Source organism: Strigops habroptila, chromosome 5 (genome assembly GCF_004027225.2).
Source record: "Strigops habroptila isolate Jane chromosome 5, bStrHab1.2.pri, whole genome shotgun sequence".
In the NCBI taxonomy this organism is placed as follows: domain Eukaryota; kingdom Metazoa; phylum Chordata; class Aves; order Psittaciformes; family Psittacidae; genus Strigops; species Strigops habroptila.
In genome coordinates, this window is record NC_044281.2 from 55,652,509 (window position 1) to 55,678,135 (window position 25,627).

General features: G+C 41.1%; 1 protein-coding gene across 3 annotated transcripts in view; it reads right to left on the bottom strand.

Moving 5' to 3' along the window:
• Positions 1 to 602: 602 nt before the first annotated feature.
• The window catches only part of RALB (RAS like proto-oncogene B), a 30,057-nt gene continuing 5,032 nt past the window's right edge, over positions 603 to 25,627 (bottom strand). For all 3 annotated transcript variants that reach the window (XM_030487443.1, XM_030487444.1, XM_030487445.1), the window contains 4 exons: positions 12,119 to 12,275; positions 7,211 to 7,419; positions 4,604 to 4,781; positions 603 to 2,508 (listed from right to left, as the gene is read on the bottom strand). In XM_030487443.1, coding sequence (XP_030343303.1) covers positions 2,389 to 2,508; positions 4,604 to 4,781; positions 7,211 to 7,419; positions 12,119 to 12,232 — 621 coding nt within the window. In that variant the 5' untranslated portion in view covers positions 12,233 to 12,275 and the 3' untranslated portion in view covers positions 603 to 2,388. The remainder of the gene's footprint in view (positions 2,509 to 4,603; positions 4,782 to 7,210; positions 7,420 to 12,118; positions 12,276 to 25,627) is intronic.

Consider the following 25,627-nt stretch of genomic DNA (forward strand, 5'->3'; position numbering starts at 1 on the left):
GAGTAGAAATTAATCTGCCCTATCAAATACTGTCAGGTACCTTAAGACTAAAGAGATCGAAGATCAAGGCATGCAAGTCTCTTGAGCCAATGCAGCTGTGCTGCTCATTTGCTGAGTTCATTATTCATATAGCAAGGAAAGTTTAGTTCTGTTAGACACATTTTACAATCCGCCTCAGAGGGGCTTGACCTAGATAAGCTTGTCATGCGAATTCAACTGTTGTTTATCCTTTAGGTTAATTAAGGACTTAACCTTTAGGTCTCAACTAAAACCAAACCTAAGTGATTTGACTTCCTCCAGGAGACATTAATTTGCTGTATGCACAATATACACTCAATTTTCTTTAGCCATGGAAGCTCAAGAGGAAACTTTGTTAGAAGTGTTACAGCTTCAAGTGCCCCATTAGGTGCTTAGGCTTTAGACGTAGGTGATAGAGCTCAAGTGACAAGTTCTACCAGCAGGCTCCCAGTCTCTACTTCAAAATTGTATCGTCAAGTTGGCTTTGTAATACCAATTAATTACACTGTTCAAAGAGAAGTATTTCCAGAATTGGTTACCCTTTCTTTCTGCCCATACAAGATAGCATTAACAAAGAAGGAATCTAACTTGACAAAAGTGAAGATTACAGCACCTTTTATTTAGTACAGTTTCCCCGATTCAATGAGTTGCCTGACAAGTTGAACTAGTTATGGAAGACAATGAGTTTGCAGTAAGTCCCTGCGAAACCTCAAGCCAACAGAGGTTCTGATATCTAATACATTTCTTTTTTCAAAGTTCAGAGGTGGAATGCACAAGAGCAATCTAGTACATGTTAAAAAATGTTTTCCAATCTCAAATTGCAATATTAAGTACTGAACAGTATTCACTACTCATTCACCTCAAGAAGAAACTATTTGTTAATTTAGTGCTGCAGTGTACTTCACTGAACCACCACATAGCATACTTCTTTCACCAAGTAACTGTTTCAAGCATCCAGTTAAGCAAAATTCACTCTACTCCTTCAAAACAGAAGATAAACTATAATTCATTGATATACTCCATAAGAGACAGTTACTTTCCACAGTGACAGAAGTCGGTTTTTTTGGCAACTGTACTTAAGCTGGATCAGAAAGCTCAGTTCAGTCAGCTGACAGGAGGACCTACGTACTGACGTTTCCACTTCTAGGCTGGGTTTTGTTGATCAATGAGATGACCAGCAAAACTCAACATGCATCCCCATGTGCTAGGTTGCTGTGCATCAGAAACAGTACATATAAAATTAACAGTGATAACAGATGTGGCAACTGCTTAACTTCATTTGCTTTTTGACACCATATATCTCACAAGTCAGCTAATCATTGAGAGGTAGCATGTATGCCTCACCTATTCCAAGTCATGATTGTGTGATGTGACCCATTCTTACTCAATGTTTTTGTCTTCAGCGAGACAGGAAACAGATGCAGATGTTCCCACTTTTCAACATTATCACAAGTATTCCATATAAACAAAAATGACGAAATCAACACTTTGCTTTTCACTATTCCAGTACTAGGGAGGGGAGGATGATAGATGTAGCATGAGTGTAACTGAGTTTAGCCACAATATATGGGAGAAACCCAGGACAGCATTTGAAGGAGATGGTGACAGTATTATTCCTTTTGTAGAAAGGCTTATAGTAATTTTCTCACCCCATACCATTAATTTAAGGATGAGAAGACAGACCAACAGGGAATGCATCTAGCCAGTATTTAAATATCAATTTTTGCATTGCCTAAATAAGTCTGAATTGAGTTCGTAGGCTTGATTCATGAACACTGTATTGACTAAATAGAACACGGAAGAAAGTTTGTTTTGAGTTGACTCTCAAGAGACAGTTGCTATTTCTCACATGGAGTGTAGAGAAGAAGCCAGCAGATTTCAGTGTAAAAAAATATCAGTAACAACTAACAGAAGATGGAGACTCAAACCCTTTATCAGATGTCATCTAGCTTTTCTGCAGTTTGCAACATCAAGGAGGGCAGCAACAGGGCAAAGACGTGTTTGAACCTGAACAGCTGTGCTTGTTAAGGCTAGTAGAGGTTCAAGAGAAACATATTCAGAGAAACATTAGCATAAACTAGGAAGAAATACAAAAGTACTTTGTATAACCAAGCAGAAGGACTGAAGGTCTGAAATTGTTTCTAGTTTTGAAAGACATTGGGAAGACAAAGCCTGTTCAGTTTCAGTAGGCATAAGTTTTGTTGGATAGCAGAAATGGTTTCAAAGTTCTGTTTTCACATTTTGAAGGTGTGATATGCAAAGCAAAAGATAAAGGAGTCAATACAGACTTCCTTTCATGAATCCAGCCCTATATCCTTAGTGGTATCTTATCCATGACACCTGTAGATAGACATTTACAGTTCCCAAGCATCACAGTAAGCAACATCTTTCTTTAAAGCTTTTCTTGTTCTTGCCACTTTTCTTGCCATTCTTGTCTTTGTTTTCTGACATTTTCTTTGCTCTGATTTCTCTCATTAAATCAAAGAATACCTAGGAGGGAAAAAATAAAGAAAGATTAAAACAAGATCTGCCACCAGAAAACAGATGAAAACCACTGTATTCAGCATCAAATACAGATGTAGTACCACATTGTACCTGATACAGCAGAAGTGAGTCCAGGCATAGATCCCAGTGACAAACGCAACATCAGAATTATGCAGCATGCCAAATAGTGGCAAGTAGCACAATCTTACCTGGCTCTCAAGTCATTCAACAGCCCTGTTTTAACAGCTTTTTATTGATTATCAATCTTGCAGAAAAGTAGCATTCCAAGTTCATGAGATTATTTTTCTGTGTATAGCAAACACTTCCAGGTAAATCACTCTTGTAAACTATGCAAAGCATTTAGTCCAGTCCTTTTCATGCAGTTACAAACACATTCTTCTCAGCAGTATTCTGCCTGGTTTATAATAAAAAACTGCAGCATTCAAGTGACAGTGTGAGGCACACACACACAAAAATAATCTCAAACTATGTTATAAGAAAGATCCAGCAAAAGTCATTACTCTGGTGTTTACTATAAAGTTTTAGCTGATTTCACCCCTGTGCACCTGATGTCTAGGTACATACCACCTCAGGTGCAACAGCTGTTTTACTGTAGAGAGGTATTGGGAAAAAATGATTTTTAGAATTCCAGAACAAGAGCTTAGTGTAAACTATGCAGTTAGGCTTTTCTTGTTTTAATGAGGAACTACACAAGTCATATACTCAGACCAGGCTACTAATCAGAAATAGACTAGTTTATCATTCAAAACCCTCTTAATTTTTTAATTGTTACAGTGTCAATGCACAATCCTCACAATGGCCAATAACTTGTTTTAACATATACAAGACAGTGCTTATGTAGAGGATAACCAGTATGTCACATGAGCTAGTTACATAAAACCTATGAGAGCAAGCCTAGAGCACCACACTAGTATACTCTAGACACACAGCTACATTGCTATTAAGTCCAACTGATCAGAAAGCTAGTCAAAGTATAAAGCAGGCTAGGCAGTCGCTAGTCACGAGACAGCTCACAGGCAAAAGCAAGTCTAGGTGTTCGTGTTTTACTACACCACCCAGTTTATGCATCTGACAGTGACTTACAAGTCAGAATGGTTCTTTATTAAGTTGAAATTGCACCATGTCCTTTATATGCAAAAGATCTCGATTCAAGAGTCTCATACTCTGTTTTAACCAACAAAAGGAATAACTAACGTGCATCAACAGCATTTCCATTAGTAAACCAATATAGACTAAAAGAACAGAAAACTGTCTAGAGGAACTTGAGTACAGCTCAGTGTGTATGTTCTTTGTCAAAGAGAAAACTGCTCAGTTTTCAATCTTTAAACAAATGCAGGTTACCAAGCCACACCTTTGGAGTCTTTAGGGGGCCCAGAAGTAATTTCAGATCTTCAGTGGATTGGTGAAATACAAAGGCACCCTCTAAAAAAAAAAAAAAAAAAAAAAAAAATCCCCACTACACACAGAATGAAGGGGAGGCTTGAAACTGGTTTTTCCCCTACTACTGGGCAAACACTCCATAGTCATAATTCATCTCTTTCAGAATAACCCACCACAACTGTTTATGCAAGAAACCAGCAGCAGAAACATGACTGTCCTAAACCAGCATGGGCAAGTCAAAACATAGCAGGGACACAGCAAAAAGTTCTTCCCACAATTCAAAATAGTCTTAGCAGGAAGCAAGAATGAAATCTTTAACACTAGCCACACTACACATAGTTTTTAGGGAAGGGGGAACAATTTATAAGTGTCTATAGCTTGCCATTTATTGCTATTGTAATAATTGGACACAGCCTATACACAAAGTATATTTCAGGGAATCCTTAAAATAAACGGAAAGCTATTGGTTCAGGTACAAGCAGTTGAAAACAAGACACCAGCATTAACTTGCAACATGTCTCTGGTTCCTCTAAGCTAGGTATTTGCTTAAGCGTACACATTCCAGTAAGTTCATTCGTTTTTTTTAATAATCTAGGCTTTCAGAAGCCCAACTGTGGATTTGCTTTTATCCCAGAAAGAGTCAAGAATTAGTCACTCAGCTACTAAACAATAGTAACAATCTGAGCAGATGTTGTCTTACCTTATCTACATTCGCTCTAGTTTTGGCAGAGGTTTCTACGTACTGCACACCCCACTCTTCTGCCTTACTTCTAGCCTCTTCTACAGGTACTTGCCTGCGCTCTTCCAAGTCAGATTTGTTTCCTACTACCAGTAAAGGGATTTTATCCTCTTCAGCCTTCACACGCAGGATCTGTTCCCTAATGCATCAAGTATTCAAAATAAAAATATCTGTGTCAGTAGTAGCAACAAACCCCACCCTTATCAGGAGTGGATCAAGTGGTCTGCACATTACTAGTGTTTACAACAGTAATTTAACAGTACGTTTCCCAACAGTTGAACACACTTTAAAATTATTCCAAGTTTAACACACTAATGCTATGGGCTTTATGCTAATAAAAGCCTCACACTTCCAGGAAAGCAGCTGTACCATTTCTAATAAGATTAGCATGGCAGAAAAGCAACTCACAATAGGAGTTCACATCTGAAGGAGAAGAATACAAGTTCCACATTTGCCAAGTTTCACCTTGTCATTCAGTCGCCATCTTCAATTTCCAGTCTACATCCCACCTCAATATAGGTCTGGGCAACATCAAGAATTTGCCAAGGCAGTAGACTGGGAACAGCATAAGTAGCTAGCAGCGATCATTCTTAATGGCTACCTAAACTTTACACAAAAGGAGTTACTAACTAGTGCTGAACTAAAATGCTAGCAACTTTCCTCCTTCAAAGACTCCAAGAAAATATTTGAACCATCAGCAGTAACCTACCTATCCTTTGTCATTCTAAGAGGACCTATAAGCATCCAGGAAAGGAACATGTCAGTCTCCAAGTCTGTGCTATTACTGCAGTGAAACAGGCTGAAACTAGACTGACACATGCTGCTGTCCATCTAGGATACTAGAATAACTGTACCAGTCTAGTTATTTTTAGATTGCTTCATTTTGTTATGAGCAATAGCCAAACTAGGCATGAGCATGGTGCTACACCCCCTCATCCCAGAGTTACCACACTACTTCAGACGCCTGCACTTTCCATCCACGAAGTAACTGAATGTATATAGAGTACATGAGAATCTAAAATAGTGTTAACACTGAAGCAGACAATCTGCTGTTGCATTCAACTGTACCTTCACACATTTTCAGATTAGAGGCACCAAAAGCACACACTGAATGCATAGCATGAGAGCTAGGGATTAAAGACAAGCCCATAGTTCATTCAGTATTCAACTTCTTCTAGTTTCAGAATTCTAGAAGTTAGAGAATCAATAATGCCAATAACCCATGATGCTAATGACTCATACTACCCATTCCCCCCACCTTCCTGGGGAAGTGTTTTCCAAGGAGCTTTCAGGTCCTTCTTGCTCATCTTCAGGGCTAGCATTGCTTTTTTCACTGTTTTGTTGTGCGGGAATCTTAAACCAACACACAGTTAACCTAGTTACAGAAGTCTGACAAAAAACACAAACTGCCAAGATAAACACTCCTACTCCTTTTCATCCAAAGCCTTAAGTCTTGGGTTTAACCTTCTATTTCACTTAAGCACACAAGCCAAAACCAAGGCTGGCTACTTCCAAGTGTCTCATTTTCTTTGTTTTGGGGTTTTTCTGGGGGGGTGAAGAGGGGGGTTTGTTTTTTTTTGGTTTTTTTTTTTTTTTTTAAAGTTGTATCTGACTTTTTTTCTCTATCTTATGCTAGGAACAGTCCAAATACTCAGTTTTGCAGCCCCACAACAGTTCAACTGTTTAACTCTTTTCAGTGCTCCAGTTAGAGCAAACTAAGCAGAACAGCTCTGCAACATCAGGCAGACTGATACAGAGCTTTTTTCTGGCAAACATAGGGAACTCCTAACACTTTCCTATTTTTTGGCAAGCTTTACCTCAAGTTTACAGCTGTTTTAGGGAATCTCTGGATTACCTTCTACAGTGAGGCAACAGCTATTATCAAAAAAAGAGTTAGAACACTTGCCCTGAAGAACCTGGCTACATGAGTTCTGAGACCAGAACAATGGTTTAAACCTCTTGTTTCTCTTTTATGCTATGCAAGCAGTTTCTGTGCTCAATCTGGTGATTTTCATGTTAGACTTACTAATCCCAAGAACAAAAATGGAAGCATTTATTACTACTGTGTGTCTTTCTAGGAATGCATCTGCCTACAATAGTACCACTTGGCTGCCAACCCTTGTTTGGCACCAATCCATACCTGAGAGTGCAGGCTAATCCTTCCTTTCCTTAGAGCACCTGCTTCTAGCAGTAAGCAATACAGTGTCTGAAACCTGGCCAAAAGGCAGACTTAATTCCAGAAGCACTGCTTTAAGATAATTAAATTTCACATCCATGAAGACTGAAAATTGGCTTGAACACATATGTTTTAGGAGTCCAAGAATCTGTTGCTTGCCTGAAGTTGCTGCTGGTGTAATGTACTCATAAGTTGCAGGCATGAAGACAACTAAAGCCAGAGGCTGGATACCAGAATTTACATTACCAGTTACTGAGAACAACACAGTTGGGCTGCCACTTGTCTGACCAAATGGTAACAGACAAAAGGATGAAGAGTTGTAGCTTTTAAAGAGTTGTCAGAGCAATATAGGAACCAGATAATCCCCATTGTCTGGGATAGAAACTACTTACCGAAACTCTGCTGTTGCTGTGAAAGACTCATGCTCTGTTATTGAGAAGACTAGAAGAAACCCTTCCCCACTGCGGAAATAGTTGTCTCTGATAGCAGCATAATCCTCCTGTCCTGCTGTGTCCAGAATGTCTATCTGAACTTCTTCACCGTCAAGAACTACTTTCTTTCTGTAGCTGTCAGCCTTGGTAGGTTCATAGTCTTCTACAAACTGAATATGATAAGGGATTAGTGTTTAGAATTACTGTCAAATGGTCTCAGTATTTGTTCATATCTATTCTCTTTCACTTCAGTGTCATTTAAATTCCCCAAAACCTTCTCATAATTCAGTCAGCTACTAAGTTCCACCACTTTAAGATTTACTGTAAAAAGCAAATTATTTAAGGACTTAATACATCAAAAAGCTAGTCTGCCTAGTCAAGATAAACTGACTTGCTACATGAAACACTGCTCAGCAATTTCAGCACAATTTAAGGGACAAAGACACAGTATAAGCTACCAGCAATCTGGCAGCATTATCTAGATCTTCTACTTCAAAAAAAGACATTTGAGTGTACTTCAGGTACGGGTATCTGTACAATGTCCAACACAGCACGAGCAATCCAGGAGGTTTTTCGATTGCATGGAAGGCACTTCCTCTTGCAAGTGAGAGAGAAGCCAACAAGGAGAGGTGTCATGCTTAACCTCATGCTCACCAACAGGGAGGGGTGGTATCAAGGATAACAGAAAGGGCTTCTATAGGTACATCACCAACAAAAGACAGACTGGGGATAATGCTGTCTCTCTCCAGAAGCTACTGGGAGGGCTGGCTACCCTGGATTTGGAGAATGCCGAGGTTCTCAATGACTTCTTTGCTTCAGTCTTCACTGGTAAACGCTCTAACTACACTACCCAAGTCTTGGAAGGCTGATGCAGGGACTGTGACAATGAAGACCTTAGGCCCACCATAGGAGAGGATCAGGCTTGAGATCTCAGGAACCTGAATGTGTACAAGTCCATGGGACCTGATGAAATCCATCCGCGGGTCCTAAGGGACCTGACAAATGAAGCTGCTAAGGCACTGTCCACCATATTTGAAAAATCATGGCAGTCAGGTGAAATTCCCAAAAACTGGGAAAAGGGTAATATAACCCTCATTTTTAAGAAGGGGAAAATGGAAAACCCAGTGAACTACAGGCCAGTCAATCTCACCTCTGTGCCTGGCAAAATCTTGGAGCAGATTCTCCTCGAAAGCATACTAATGCACATGAAAAACAATGAGGTGGTTGGTGACAACCAACATGGCTTCACTAAGGGCATATCATGCCTGACCAATTTGGCGGCCATCTACGATGGGGCTACAGAACTGATGGATAGGGGCAAAGCAGTTGACATCATCTACCTGGACTTGTGCAAAGCATTCGACACTGTCCCACACGACATCCTTATCTCTAAATTGGAGAGACATCAATTTGATGGATGGAGCACTCAGTGGATAAAGAACTGGCTCGATGGCCGCATGCAAAGAGTTGTGGTCAACAGCTCAATGTCCAATTGGAGACCAGTAACGAGTGGCGTCCCTTGGGCTGGTGTTGGGACCGATCTTGTTCAACATCTTTGTCAGAGACATGGACAGGGGGATTGAGCGCACCCTCAGCAAGTTTGCCAACAACACCAAGCTGTGTGGTTCAGTTGATACGCTGGAGGGAAGGGATGCCATCCAGAGGGACCTTGACACGCTTGTGAGGTGGGCCGATGCCAACCTCATTAAGTTCAGCCAAGCCAAGTGCATGGTCCTACCCAGATCAGGGCAATCCCAGGCACACCTACAGGTTGGGCAGAGAAGAGATTCAGAGCAGCCCTGTGGAGAAGGACTTGGGGGTGTTGGTTGATGAGAAATCAAACATGAGCCGGCTTCAGCGTGCACTTGCAGTCCAGAAAGCCAACTGTATCCCGGGCTGAATCAAAAGCAACATGACCAGCAGGTCGAAGGAGGTGATCCTGCCCCTCTACTCTGCTCTTGTGAGACCCCATTTGGAGTTCTGTGTGAAGTTCTGGTGTCCTCAACATAAGGACATGGAGCTGTTGGAGCAAGTCCAGAGGAGGGACACGAGGATAATAAGGGTGCTGGAGCACCTCCCGTACAAAGACAGGCTAAGAAAGTTGGGGTTGTTCAGCCTGGGGAAGAGAAGCTGTGTGAAGACCTCATAGCAGCCTTCCAGTATCTGAAGGGGGCCTACTAGGATGCTGCAGAGGAACTCTTCATCAGGGACTGTAGCAACAGGACAAAGGGTAATGGGTGTAAACTTAAACAGGGGAAGTTCGGGTTAGATATAAGAAGTTCTTTACTGTGAGGGTGGTGAGGCACTGGAAGAGGTTGCCCAAAGAAGTGGTAAATGCTCCATCCCTGGAAGCGTTCTGTTGGACAGAGCCTTGGGCAACATGGCCTAGTATGAGGTGTCTTTGCCCGTGGCAAAGGGGTTGAAACTAGACGATTTTAAGGTCCTTTCCAACCCAAGCCATTCTATGATTCTGTGATCTGAAGCTTCAACAGATCTAGATGACAGCATCCAGCTGCTGAACATGAAAATCTGCTCCATAATTAGACAGGCATGTACTTCAGTCCATTTAGTATTGATCGGACCCACAAAGCCACTGCCAGTTTCACTGTCACTTCTGTTCTGACAGCACATGTCCAACATAGGCTCCTTCCCCTTCTATCTCCTTTCTCTCAGCCTCAAAGTACAACAAAAGGCTGAGGCATGAGCCCAATTAAGCTGGCCTTCACTAATGACTATGTCACCTGTTCAGATACTCACATTATTACAGTGTGCGTGGACATCTTATAGATAAATACCAACTTTTGAATTACAGGATCTGGACAACACTAGTTTGTATTATCTGATCTAGCTTCCTGTGTAGCAGTAGGGAAGCATTCATGTACCATCTTAAGAACCTGAACGTGCACAAGTCCATGGGACCTGATGAAATCCATCCACGGGTCCTGAAGGAGCTGGCGAATGAAGTTGCTAAGCCACTGTCCATCATATTCGAAAAATCCTGGCAGTCAGGTGAAGTTCCCGATGACTGGAAGAAGGGTAATATAACCCCCATTTTCAAGAAGGGGAAGGTGGAAGACCCGGGGAACTACAGACCAGTCAGTCTCACCTCTGTGCCTGGCAAAATCTTGGAACAGTTTCTCCTGGAAAACATGCTAAGGCACATGAAAAACAACGAGGTGGTTGGTGACAGCCAACATGGCTTCACTAAGGGGAAATCCTGCCTGACCAATTTGGTGGCCTTCTATGATGGAGCCACGGAACTGATGGACAGCGGCAGAGCAGTTGATGTCATCTACCTAGACTTGTGCAAAGCATTCGACACTGTCCCACACGACATCCTTGTCTCTAAATTGGAGAGACATCAATTTGATAGATGGACCACTCGGTGGATAAAAAACTGGCTCGATGGCCGCACGCAAAGAGTTGTGGTAAATGGCTCGATGTCCAGTTGGAAACCTGTAACGAGTGGTGTCCCTCAGGGATCGGTGTTGGGACCGGTCCTGTTCAACATCTTTGTCGGTGACATGGACAGTGGGATTGAGTGCGCCCTCAGCAAGTTTGCCAATGACACCAAGCTGTGTGGTTCAGTTCATACGCTGGAGGGAAGGGATGCCATCCAGAGGGACCTTGACACGCTTGTGAGGTGGGCCGATGCCAACCTTATGAAGTTTAACCAAGCCAAGTGCAAGGTCCTACACCTGGGTCGGGGCAACCCCAGGCACTGCTACAGGCTGGGCAGAGAAGAGATTCAGAGCAGCCCTGCAGAAAAGGACTTGGGGGTGTTGGTTGACGAGAAGCTTAACATGAGCCGGCAGTGTGCGCTCGCAGCCCAGAAAGCCAACCATATCCTGGGCTGCATCAAAAGAAGCGTGACCAGCAGGTCGAAGGAGGTGATCCTGCCCGTCTACTCTGCTCTTGTGAGACCCCACTTGGAGTACTGCATAGAGTTCTGGTGTCCTCAACATAAAAAGGACATGGAGCTGTTGGAGCGAGTCCAGAGGAGGGCCACGAGGATGACAAGAGGGCTGGAGCACCTCCCATATGAAGACAGGCTGAGAGAGTTGGGGCTGTTCAGACTGGAGAAGAGAAGGCTGCGTGGTGACCTCATAGCAGCCTTCCAGTATCTGAAGGGGGTCTACAAGGATGCTGGGGAGGGACTCTTCCTTAGGGACTGTAGTGGTAGGACAAGGGGTAATGGGTTCAAACTTAAACAGGGGAAGTTTAGACTACATATAAGGAAGAAGTTCTTTACAGTGAGGGTGGTGAAGCACTGGAATGGGTTGCCCAGGGAGGTTGTGGATGCTCCATCCCTGGCGGTGTTCAAGGCCAGGTTGGACAGAGCCTTGAGCCACGTGGTTTAGGGCAAGGTGTCCCTGCCCATGGCAGGGGGGTTGGAACTAGATGATCTTAAGGTCCTTTCCAACCCTTACGATTCTATGATTCTATGATTCTATGAATATGCCTACATCATCTGGCTCTGAATGAGCTAGAATGGTTACTTCTGACTTTGCCCTTAGCTGGCCAAAAAAAAAAAAAAAAAAAAAAAAATAAAAAACACCACCAAAAAAAAAAACCCTGCAACAAAAGTAGAGTTCAATGCCAAGTGCTAACAGCCTCCATACACTCAAACAAGAACATGCACATTATGCATGTGTTTTGAAGACTGTTCTTTCACTAAGAAGAATCAATTTTGCCACCCTTAGTCAAACATGTTCCCAGAAGACACCCTTCCCAGATTCCTACATCCTTCTCCTATCAGGCAGGTCATCAGGACTTTTGCTTTTTACATTTAGTTTCCCTGTCCCACTAAAAAGTTTATTAAGTTGTACCCATTAGTGCTTTAGAGAAGCTGAACTCAAAGCTACTTACCTCATCATACATAAACTGAAGAGTGAGTGCAGATTTGCCCACGCCTCCACTGCCAACCATAATTACTTTATGGAGGGCCAAGGAACTCTGGTTCTTGCTCTTGCTGGCAGCCATTGTCCTGCTTGCCACAGATGAAGTGCCAGGCAACCAATTAGATCTGCAGACAGAAGAAACAAAGTCACCATCCATGACATTGGTGACATCATGGCAGCATGAAGGTAAAGCATCTTACTAGTGCTGAAAGATCAGGTTAAAATTCTGCCCAGCAAGTCTGAAGAATGGGTCATTTCAATGCACTGGCAAGCAAACCATGTCACTGATGTCTGAAGTATCAGTAGGACAAGGTATTAAAACAAATACCTTCTATTTATGACAACAGTACCATTAACAGAAGTGCCAAAAGTTTCTCAAAGCAGCCACCAGCTGAACAAGCTGTTCTTATTTGTAAACCCATGCTACATGACTGCTATCTAGAGTAGTTTACAAAGGGGAAAGAAGGAAAAAAAAAAAAAACCCAAACAAAAAACCAAAACACACTCTCAAACATGAAATCAAGTGGTTCTTATTGTTCTTGTTATAAAGCTTTACACATCTCTAAAATATTTCTTTAATGTTGATGCAGCTTAGTTTCAACCTGGAAACAGAGCTATACCTTAGATCTGCTTATAGGTAGAAAAATTACTTTTGATATCCTCTCTACACAGGCTAAGAAAAAAGCAGAGATAGACAGTAAATTCTGGCAGGAACAAGTTGCAAAAGCTTGCAGCAGAGAGTCTTATGACATGGCAGTAGCACTTATTTTACACTCTTTCTGCCTTCTGATGTTGCAAATCTACTTTGCTTTGGGGTTTAAAAACAAAAAAGAAAAAAAAAAACCACCACCAAAAAACCCACCAAAAAAACCCCCCAAAAAACCCCACACCCCACCAAAAAAACCCACAAAACAACCCTCCTTTACTGAAGAAATTCTCAGTTCCTATTCTCCTGGTGTTGCAAAGCTGTGAAAGAGTAAGCTTCAATAAACAAGTACTAGCTAACAAGCTTTTGTTTGTGTGTCATGCCAACAGAGTAATGAAGTGCTGGAGATATCTTAAAAATAATACACTGGGTACAAAAACAGAAGAAGTGACCAATACAAAGAGATGTGTCACTTGTCAGGATTCCCACATACAGAAGACCCCTAGAGATGGGTATTCCCATACCATCATGGGTATTCCAGAGACATGATGGCTTTAAGGGAGATGCTAGGGCTTTAAGGGAGATGCTAGAATAGCAACACTTTCATCCTCACAGCAGGACAACTAAGGGCCCCCCAGCTGCTTGTATCCTGGTGGAGTGTTGCAAGAAGAACAGCAGACCATTCATGAAACATTACCATCAGAATACTATCAGAAGCAGCTGTACCAGCCTTGATTTATAGCAGCACCCATTATTCCAGAAGCACAGAAATAACAGGCCTACCAGGAGTCTCAAATTTCCCAGGACATGATTACTCCAGAATGACAGTAGAATTGCCATACCACACCATCAAGTTCTACCAGATAGAAATACAAGACCTACAGTATAAGTTACAGTAGTATACTGGAAAAAACTTCAGGATAACTGTCTACCCTAAATAAAATTAACTAGGGATTAAAGAATTTGCAACTTACAAACACACCATACTTAGCCCGAGAAGGACCTTTGGATGCTGTCCAGTCCGAATGTCTCCCTTAAAGCGGTTTTCTCCAAGCAATCCCGTTCATGTGCCCTGTGTTTTGAAGTTGACAATTCCATGACCAATCTAGGCAACCTGCCCTGAGGTACACTGATGGCAAAGATCTTTCCCTCTTGTCATGACTTGATGCTCTCAAAAGCAACAAATCAAAAACTAAGTTCTCATTGACTACTGCATACAAGAACAAACATGTCAACAATCAAGAAGTGCCCTCAGGACAGCATTTTCAAACATCTAAGAAGTAGTACTTTTCCATGCAGACGTTTTTTCACTCACACCTGTTTGCTACACACATTTAATACAGTACTGCAAATTAATCCTCTTTAAGTGTTCATTCTGGAATAAACACTGGTAAGTGAAGACAGATATTTTCCTCCGGTAATCTTCCATATTATGCTATACATCAGCTCCCTCATCCAGGACACTCCTTTGTGCAAAAATTGGATATGACAACTCCTACTTCTCAAGGATTCTCCCTGCACAAACACATTTGTGTTGGGGACAGTGAACTCCACTATTACCCAAGGGATTCCTAACCAGAAGAGGACTGCAAGCTTGATTTTTAGTTCTTAGCCACCAGGGAGGCAGGGGACAAGGGGAGACTACAAAGTTCCCTGCCAGGAGAGTGTGGAACAACTGGAAGAAAACACAACAGGTAGCATCTGAACTCTAGAAGTTGTTGCTGGAAGGCTTTCTTTGCTTATGGTTCATGTGCTCAGATGTACACATGTCCACATGTACAGATGATAAACTAGAACTCAGCTTGCTTGGACACAGACATCTAAAGAATAAGAGCTACAGATTGACTGAACAATGTGATTATTTATTTTTAGTTTTAGGACTTTATATGGTCCAGTAATAACACTGCTTATTCTTAATGATTTGTAGAGAATTTTATTTTGTCCTTGTTCAAGAGTAGTCTGGCTTTGACAGTAGTAGATAAGCTGCTTTCTGGAGAGGCCAAGTGACCTTTAGAAACTCTTCAATGTAATTGTGACTGGCTTTAATCTTTTGAGTATTCCTTTAACAAGCATCCTAAGGTTGGTGGAACTGCTGTTACCCAACACAAAGCTTTCAAGTTAAACATTTTTCTGGCAACACAAGCTTAGTGCTACTGCCTATTAAGTTGCCCTAAGTACACTATGCCATGCAACTGTATGTAATAAGATTGTTTACTAATAACCAAGAGAAGACAGTGACTTTTTCCCATCTTGTCAATACAGGTAACACATCTTTACCTCATCATATTAAAGGATTAGCTACCTTTTAGGCAAAATACAGACCAATGGCATTCAGAACAAGCTCATCAGAGGTGTGTGGAAAGAATACCTAAATCCTTCTTTCTCTATCCCACCTCAACACTGGCCAGTAAAAACTATAAGGTCAGCCTTACAGTATTACCTGACTTGTAACAAAGCATAATATTAAGCAAAACCCATCCAATAGCATACAGATTTACAGCTTGATTGCATCTAAAGCTAGCCCAAGGTACTGACCTTCCATGTAGAGCTGTTACAAATGCCACTTGAATCTTTTGGAGTATTAACACTACATGAACCCTCTGAATGCAGGAACCTGCTTACAATACGGCCCTTACCTAGTATACCTTTATTAAAATCCTAGAAGCTTCACACAAGGCATCTCTTCTTTGGTGGCAATAGAAAGAGCATGGCCCCCTCCAGCCTCAGAATAGCCAGGCAGCAGAGAACAAGACAAGGCTGAAGCAGTGTGGCACAGGTAGTATCAGTGCAGAAGTACTAGTGTTTATAAAACAGGTTAACCACTGTTTCAGAAAAGCGCATGGTGAGATTTTAATAGGAATGCTCTAATAAAAATAACAAGAGGAGTCATTGGAGCCAACTCTGTTTACTTGTATTCCCCCTTCTGCAGCTCAAGAAACAGTATACACACCATGGTTTAAAGCTCACATCTAAGAGTTCCCTGAGGTTAAAAAAACCAAAAAAATCCACCAAAAAACAAAAAAACCCCAAACCAAACCAAACAAAAAAAAAAAAAAAAAAAAACCAACAAACCCAAGAAAACCAAAAAACCAATCAAATCAATTAACACAAGCTCTCTGCTCAGTCATCTCTGGGTAGGCAAGGATGAATTTCATCCCATTTTGTAGATTAAGCACCCTTGAGGCAGTCAAGACAGACATTAACTCACCTGTTCCTTATAGAAAAGAAAGTCTTGAGAAATCCAACCACCTCTCAAAACAGTAGCAGTGTCTAGAAGAACTGGTGATGACTGCAGTTGCTTTTAAAACATTATTCAATTTCCTTCAGTTTAAGAGAATGCAAATTTAAGGCCAAGAGTCTGAATACCTCTGCTGAAGAGCCCACCCTGAATAAGTGTCCAGACAAATCACCTAATTCTGTGGTAAGTACTCCCTCCCTCTACCACATTGCTATTTACTTGCTGGAAAGTAAACTGTGCCCAAACAACATGATTTAACCTCCTCCAACAGAAAAGAAGCAATCCAGTCAGTCTGTGTAATTTTAATCTGTCATTTTACCCTCAAACTGAATGACACCATGTTGAACTTGGTGTGGCAAGTGTCAAACTGCAAAAAAACAAAAAACAAGAAAAGCCACACAAAACAAAACTCCTAGAAGATTTTTTCAGTGATTTCTTCTGGTTACAGGTCATCCTGCTTTGAGAAAAAAAAAAACAAAAAACCACACCCCACACCCAAAAAAAAAAAAAAAAAAAAAACCACCAAAAAACCACACCACAAAAAAACACCCAACAAAAAAAAAACCAAACAAAAGACACACACACACAAAAAAACCCTCACGAAAACAAAACACCAAAAAACAACTCAGGTGCTAGACAGAGCCCAGGTCAGAGCATCAACTTCTTCAGGCAGTCTTTCATCTTTAAGAAGGTAGAAGCAATTACCTGCTTCATCTGCTTTAAAAGATAAAGCCATTGACTTAACCCTGCATTTGTTTTAGAATAGGTTAAACAAAGCCATATGCACAATAGGAGCTTTGTGGTGCTAGTGAAAGATACTCTTCAGACCACAGAAGTTACACCAGCAGACAGGCTGGCCACATGAAGCACAGCAAGATTTACAAATCAAACCACAGTAGTTACTAAAAAAAAACCTGTTTTGATTTAGACTTCTGAAGATCTGTACTTGGCCAGAGGACTACTCAAACCATGCCACCCTCAATATCATAAGTCTAACCCTACACTTACCAACTATTTCAGCGTTCTCTTCTCTTACCTGTTTAGATTATAACTTCTCCAGGTTAACTAAGGCCTCCTGCTGTAGCGAAACCTGCACAGTGTTGTGTCATTCTTGGCTGGTCCCTTGAAACTGAGCACTTCAAGGTAGTTTACAAATAGCTTCATAAACACCAAACTTTAGTATCAGTTCACTATTTTCCACCCACTCCTCAGCCTAAACAGTTAAACTGTTCAGAACAGTTAACAAAGAGGATTGGTTTACCTAATGCCAAGATTCAGAGCCTATTACTGAATAACTAATGTATTTCAAACCAGACTGCACTTTTACATCCCTTTTTACTTCACACGCATTATGACTCCACAGTTGTACAGTCACTTAAAGGAAAAAGTACCTGTCACTTCACAAGAAAGGAACTCATTTTGCTACAGACCATGCAAATACATCGAAGAAAAAAAGAGAAAAAAAAAAAAAAACAAAACACAAACCACACAACCCAAAATATTAGAGACCTCACTAGGTCTACCTGTTTTCCAGTAACTAGTGTTACTATAATAAAAAAGTACTTTAATTGGAGCTTTAATTGGAATTGCTTCTAGTTCTTCCAATTTAGTTGGAGATTTAAAACTGAAATAAAGCTCTAAGCTCAAAATTACCAAGATCAGCCCTTGTTCTCTTGCTGTGCAGCTGATATCTTTGGACATTTCTTTTCATTGCTATCCTGCCACTGAAAGCAGCCATTCTTTGGATTTTTAAACAGGATTCTAGAAACCCTTCGCCCAATAGCTTGACAGAGGAGCTTTGTTAAACCCTTCAGATACCTACTTTTAAGGGAAAATCTGGGTATTCAACCTATTAAAGACTTAAATATGATGTCATCAAAAGCAAGCACAGAAAGGACAAGGTTTTGCAACAGTATTTTAGTGACCCTCATTCATCAGAATATGAATTAGAGGCTTTGAGGTGTTTGGTTGTGATATGCCCACAAGAATGCAGTCACAGAAATTCCCTGGATCACAAAACTAATTAACAATCTCACTGAGCTATGAACTGTAAGAGCTCCTCAGCTGTTCTGAGGTTATCCAGAAAATATTTAAGTACTGAAATTCCATTAGCTTTCAATGGAGTGTAAATGCTCCAACTGGTAATTCAACTACTTAAAAAGTTCATTTGAGATTAAGTAGCATATTTAACACTACCAAAAATTTTAGGATATGCAGGCTAGAAATAAAAATGCTACTTTATCTTCTTTTGCTGTGCTAATATCTTACCTCTTGGCATATCTCCAGTTCTTTGTTTTCAAGCTAAAACGAGATTATGTGTTTGGCAGAAATTCCTGCTTGGGATATCCTTGTATCCTTCCCCATGTACTGCTGAGTGTTTCTACCTTCTCAGTTGTGGTTATAGATTTTTCTGGGCCATGCTTAATCAGATCAAGGAATTCATTCAGCTCAAGATGTCTTGTGGAACAAGTTGGAGCAGCAGTTTCACAGCCCCATTTGTATTACCAAATATATCTATACACTATCACCATCCTCTCTCCCTCAGTTCCCTCTTCCTTGCCCCTGGCTGTTCAATCCCATGTCCTCCTGCAGGTGAGCCACTCAGTGTGGGTGACTGGCTCTGCCAGTCCTATCAGCAAGTCCAGATGCCTCAGTGCCAGCACCGATGCAAGGGAAGGAAAACAGTTTGTACAACTGAGGCCAAAGAAGGTAGAATTGTAGCAGCCAAAAGGGTACTTATATTACTGCAGAAATGAGGAAGTTCCCTTATCCTGTTCATACTATACTCCTTAGACCAGTGTGGTGGTACAGCTGACACCTTGCTGCAGTGTCCAGGCTGAGCACTGGAATGAAACCCAAGCCCGAGATTTGCTTTTGATAATCCACCATTTTCTCTCTCCACAAAATATCTATTGCAGACTTACAGTTGGCAAAGATAAGGGCACTGGACAGGAAGCTAGAAATGGGTTTGGAAAACTTAATACTTTTTAACATCAGGAGGAAAAGAAAGAATTTAGGTCAAGGAACTACTTCACTCTGTACACATGAAGGGTATACTCTTTATAAACTCGATCCCACCCAAAAAACAGAATTGTATGTACATTCAAACACATCGGCTGTCACAGCTGCTCTCTAGCAGCAACTATACATACACTGCTACTTTACAGACACAAGAAGCAAGCCCAAGACAAATTCATGATGTTGCAGTGATTTAAGGTTAAACCAGAACCTAAAGCTAGATCATGATTGTTCCCCAGCTCCCACAAGGCTGGGGAAAGGATACGCACAGCTTGAAGAACAGTTTTAATTCAGGAATAGTATTTCATCAAATCTGATTAGAGTGTTAGCTTTCAGAAGAAAGCCTGTATGATGAACTTGAACTGCATGAGAGTCCCTAAGATTTGCTTATCTGGGGCATACCATATGCAGTATAAAAGCAGCATTTTTAACTTTCTTGTGATCAGGAATCCTCCCTGCATGCCTTCCTCACTGGGACCCAGAGATCACACTAAATATTTTACACTATCAATGGCACCAGACATCTGGCCACTGGATGCTAGCCAGTTAAGAATCCCTACTAGTGATCCTAAGCCTTCATACTATATCTGACTTTCCAGTACTCTACACATTTACATGCAAAGTCATCTTCAGCTCTCCACTTAAGAATTGTTTGATCAGATCAAGTGATCTTCAGAAGAGTGGACTTGCCACACCAGACTTCCAGTCTTTTTCTGGCACATGCAGTTCTGTAGAATAAGATCATGAAGAATGGGAGACTCCCAGATGTATTGCTACTTTAAGCAAACATTAGCACAGCAACCTACAGAGTCCAGCACACTGTTCTTTGCAACAGATTCCAGCTAGACTTGGACAACCCCATCTTTTAAGGCTATCTTCAGATCTAGGTCACCAGAATAGTGATCTATTTTAACAATGAAATACTTGTATATACTCAGCACATTCCTCCCCACCATCCTTGCCAAGCACAGCCCAACTTTGCTCATGAATTTTCAGAGAGATGCATCATTATAGCCTAGAAAGCAAATCTAAGAGCAGCAGGTATTTACTTACTAGATAAAATTTTTAAATATATGTACTCTCACATCATTCAGTAGGGGACCATTTTAGACTATTCATTACAAATAGATAGACAATATCTTACATGTCAGCAGTAATTTCAAGGTAATAACCTTGCTTAGAATAATCTTGACATCCAAGGAAAACTGGAACTAAATCCTATTCAAGTCTGTTGCAAGGTTGCATATTTTAATGCTACCATCAAAGGTTTAGTCACAGGAAGGACTCAGTTGGGTCAATCTGAGCATCAGAAGAGTAGCAGTTTAAAGCAACCCTTTAAACTAAACTCAGATCTTACACTTAACTGAAATACAGTTAAATGTATATATATATATATATATATATATCACTGTTCCTAAGGGACATAAACAGCTGGGGGTTTTGAGAAATCCCTTAGAATGGAAGAATAGCTGAGTAATTATTTCTTATCAGTGACTGAGTGAAGAAAAAGGTCTGCGCTTAAATCGTACTCTTAAGGCACTTCAACACCTAAAAAGAAAATCACTCATATCTATGTTTGACTAAAGGTTGCAAAGGTCACCATACAAAGTTAATACTCTTAACAGTCAGGTAACAACTGTATCAAGAGATTTATAATTGCATGTAGGCATCCCAACACAGTACTGTTTTACAATACTACAGTCACATGCAATCCATAAAGCCTTGCGAGTCATCTTAATTGGAGCTTGAATACAGACAGTAGAATGCACGCCTTATTTCTGCAGCTTCATTTTGGTCTTGGGGCATCATCACACAGACCTGTATAAAATGTGCATTACAATTATTCTATTTTTGTCACAGCCAGAGTGTTTAGGTAGGCATCTCCATTTCCTAGCCCAATAAAGCAGGGCCTGTTTTTCCCCTTAGTCTTTAGAAATACAAAGACCATTCAACCAACAAAAGGAAGAATTATGGAAGGCAGCATTAAAGAGACTATTAACATAAGAGGACAGAGTTACATAAAAGCCTTCCCAATTTACTACCAAGCTAAGACACCAAGATGATTCCTGCTTAAAGAAACCACATAGCTTATCTCAAAATTGAACTCAGTAAGAAGAAATGCAGCTGTCTGTGCAGTAATGCATTTATACTACTGCAATGTGCTAGTCACCCACGTGAGTGGTTCTAAGTGGACAGATGACACTAATCCACGTATGTTTGTAGGAAATTTGCGTATACTGAATGCATACAAAACATTGGAAATACCTGCAAGAACAGCAGCTAGTGGTTGTCTCCACTGCTGTTCCACTTTATCTGCTGAACCATAAAATTCACAAGGTCATCTCCTCTACGATATTATGCATGAAGATAGCCTACAGAGTGCTGCACCCCTACAGTCATTAGGTGAGTCATCTCTACCCAGACTTCCTCATAGAGAAAGGATGTAAACTGGCAGTTTCCCCAACAGGATTCCTTATAGATCCTAATGGGGATCATAAAAAAAAACCCAGAGACAATGTAATGGTGGGAAGACTGCCAATACTACAGCATGCATCAACTTTCTAGGGAGAGTAACATAAAAATCTGTGTTTACAAGACAACTGTTACATTACTTAGTTTGTATTCATGCTGCTACAATGTCAGAAAACGCAACTCATTACCACAGTACAGAGAGACCTAACATGACACTGCACCTCTGTGCCTTCAGATCATCACCATTTGGAAGCTTGAATTTCTGTCCTGGATGCAGGATCAGCTCCAGTGACACTGACAAACACATGAGTCAGAGACAACAGCAAACAAGGCAGAGAGATCTAGAATTACCCCTCCTGATAAGCACTCTAGCAGTTTGGTCCCCACAACATCGCCAATGAGAATAGTCATTCTTTTAGACAGTAAGGAACTTGCACAACAGCATCTTTGAGGATTAAGAGGCTACCACACCTGAGAACCTCTGTAAAACAACTTAAAGCATTGTTTATAGAACACTCCGCCTTTTGGAGCTAGAGTTTTCCAACACTTGTGGACTCCGAACTAATCAAAGCATCCTTTTAAATCCAGAGAAGCTGTGCAGCCAGTGGGACCACCTTTAGTAGGTTTCTTACCTGTTCTGGTCCTTAAAGGCTTTTGAAATTGTTTTCTACAGATGGTGTGCAACTTTAATAGCATGGTAGAATTGCTGTTTTAATGTTATACCTGTCCTTTTAGATTCCAGTAGCATTCTGCTTGCTTCATTGGGAGCAACCCGCTAGCTCTGCCACACTACTGTAGCACCCTGTCACACAGGTATCTGTCCCATGCTAACAGTGAATTAGATAAGCACAAAAAATGCTGCTTCCCTTCCTTAACTAGTAACATCACTTCACCAGAAGAGACAGCAGGTGCATCAGGCTCACAAGCATTACATCCTCCCCCTGCAATGGGGACATGAAGCACCACCCTCCAGTGAAGTTTCTCCTGAGAACTGAGGTACCTTTGAGTAAGTCCCAGTCCACCACCATTTGTGCTAAATTCTAGCACAAAAGGGTCTCCATTTAAGAAAAGGTAGTTACAGGTGAATGCAATACAGTTATTAGAATTGCCTCACTGTTTCACAGATAGCACACAGAAGCATCACTTATATAGATTTTTATGGGAAGATAAAAAACCACCATCCCATTTTCCATATTACTCAATGCAGAGCAACTAGCAGATTGTATATAGCACCAAACAGAATATACTCTTTATTCCAACTAGATAGTGTTACTTGAAGTGGAATTCATAAGATTCTAATACCATTACAACTAAAACCATTTCTGTAGGGAGATAGCTAGCCAGACCTCTCAAAGTACTTTCAGAAAGCCTCTAGGTCTAGTATAAGTGCCTAAAAACACATCGCAGAGATTATGTGAGAGAAGGATCTACTGCATTGCTCTTATTCTAGCTTGCTAGGAAACCTGATAGAAATCTTCTACAAGCACAAAGACTCTGTTAATAGTAATAATCAGTGTTACTACGCTAAGAGTTTGTCACTGTGGTGGTAACTGCATAGTTGCTTAACTACGTCAGGTACATTATGATGCCATTTCTCACATTAGTCAATTAGGCTCATACATGAAAAATAACACCCAGGCAACAGTTGCACTACAGTCTCACTCCCATTGACTTGCGAAGCATATTTCAAACCATGCTTTCTTTGAAAGCTCATCCATGCAGAACCATCATCATCTTCAATGCACAGCATACACCAAGTCCACCAAACCACTGCTGAGAGACAACAACATGCTTCAGACAGTTAACAGTTATTATAACAGTTTTTAATCAGGTCTTTGGGAGCACAAAACACAACAGACAAGTCAAATCTCAGCTTACGCAATGTCCTAAGTGGCACATTAAGTTCAAAATAACTTAAGATTCCGATCCTACATCAGTACAGGGTTACAACACTGTTTCAGTTGATAACCTGCAGCTATATAATCCACAAGGAAGTTACCGCTAACACTGACCTAGTAAATTCCAGCAAACACTAATTCAGCCATAAGCATGTTACAGAGTTGCAGGATTTAATTATTTAATTCTTCAGCTCTCATTAAATGTTACCCAGCCAAGTTTCCTCCCTTCTCCCCCCAATCCTTGAGCTATCAGAGCTAGCCCATCAGTCTTGCAAATATGGCACCAGGCATTGCAGACAGACAGGCCATGAGCTGCTGCCACTACTCCCGTAGAAGATGGATCTCACTAGATCATGCCATCTTCAGTTTCCTCAGTGAACTGGATGCCTTGGATAAATTAGAATTCCAAACACTATTTAGTTTGGCGTAGGTAGAACCAGCAGAAACAACTGTTTCTGCCCATACAACTACATTCTTTGCTCGAAACTGAGGTTAGTGCCTTATGTTTACATCTCCGTCTGAGGAAGTGTAAGCCACTGTTGTGCTCGCATTTGATGAGGGAAACAAGTAATAAGCCCCTATACTAAATTTACTCTTAACCATGGAGTCCCACCTCCCCAGGAACACTAGGGAATTGTCTTCCTGTAGGGTCTGAAAGCACTTCTATTATTTCAAGCATTCGACTGAAGGGTTCACAGATGTATACCATGAGTCACAAAGCTCCCTCAATCAGGCACACCAAACAAGTGCCAAGCACTGAACCTTTCCCCATCTTTCAATCAATCCATTTGCATCACACAAAGCAACAATAGTGACATTTAGTACTTCAGATAATTACTAATTATCTAGAATTCAGCTGCTCCCTTAAGTTGCCTTTAAACAGATCTCTTCAGTTTCCCCAGTCAGGAAGAGGGAATACCATACCAAGGTATTCCACACATACAAGCAGCTACCTTTCTACTGGATTAAGAACAGATGTTTTCCATAACAGAAAGGCATGTAGTTTTCCAGTCTACTGTATTCACATACTTTACATCAAAGCCAAAAGAAGTATTTCTATCTTTAAATGGAAACTGCATTATTACACCAGTACAGAGGTCCCATGCAATTTCAGTATCCCTGCTCTAAGTGTAAAGTTAGTAAAACTAAAAAGCTGTGGAGAGTTTCCTTCTTGGAGAAGTGTTATCCCTGATCTCCTCCATGAAGAATGCTCTGCTTACCACTATAAAAGCATTCACAGCGAAGCATGTGCTCTCTAACAACAAAGCCTCTGGAGTGCTGCACAGGGAAGAGTAGGACAATACATCATGTTTGTTAACTCTGGGTTTGGGTGGCAGACTTTACTCAGAATCACTTGACTTAACACAAAGAAATTAGGACACGTTTAGCCCACGACACTTCCCTTTGTGACCTAACAAGTGACAGGTCGCATGAAAATACAGACCTAATGCAGAATCTAAACTAAACATTTATCCTTGTGTGCTCCGAGACATTTCCTCTCTCCACAGAGCACATTACGAGAATAAAAAACTACTATTCTGATAAACAGGCAGCTCGTCTCAGCTCTTATGCCTTCCCTGGTATACCAGTGCAACAGGGTGCTTCTGCAGACTAATGCATGCGGCACAGAGAAAAAATGGGAGATGCTGGGGGTCTGTGTGTAGCTGCGAAGTCCATCACCTCACTGCGATAGCTCTCATTGTCCTAAAGAGCTTGTAGCCATCTACAGTAGCACACAATGAGACAGACAGTCCAGGAAGGCAAGGCATGAGAGTTGCCCTTACCATGAGAAGGGCAGGAACGTACAGAGCTCTACCTAGGGATGGGTGGCGAGCCAGTTTATGGGTCAAGATTATCACAGTGAGCACGAGGGCTGGACTACACAGTTCCAGAAGTGTCTTCCAGCCTCAGCAACTTTATGATTCAAGTCTGTGCCCTAGCAACACAGTTGCTACAAATCTTATTTACGGGGAGTCTTTGGAAGTGGAAGGCCTATTTGACAACTTGGACAAGTAGTACTGCAGAGCTAGAAAACTTACAGCAAGTTCTTAATGACTAACACTTCATTAGAAACCTTAACTTATATTTACAAGAGCATAATAGGAGGCACACTCATCAGATGAGAGCTACTAATAGGTGACAGTTGTGAATACTTAAGAAAAGGAGTTGGACAAGGTCATTGCCTGATTCCCTGGTTTACAAACT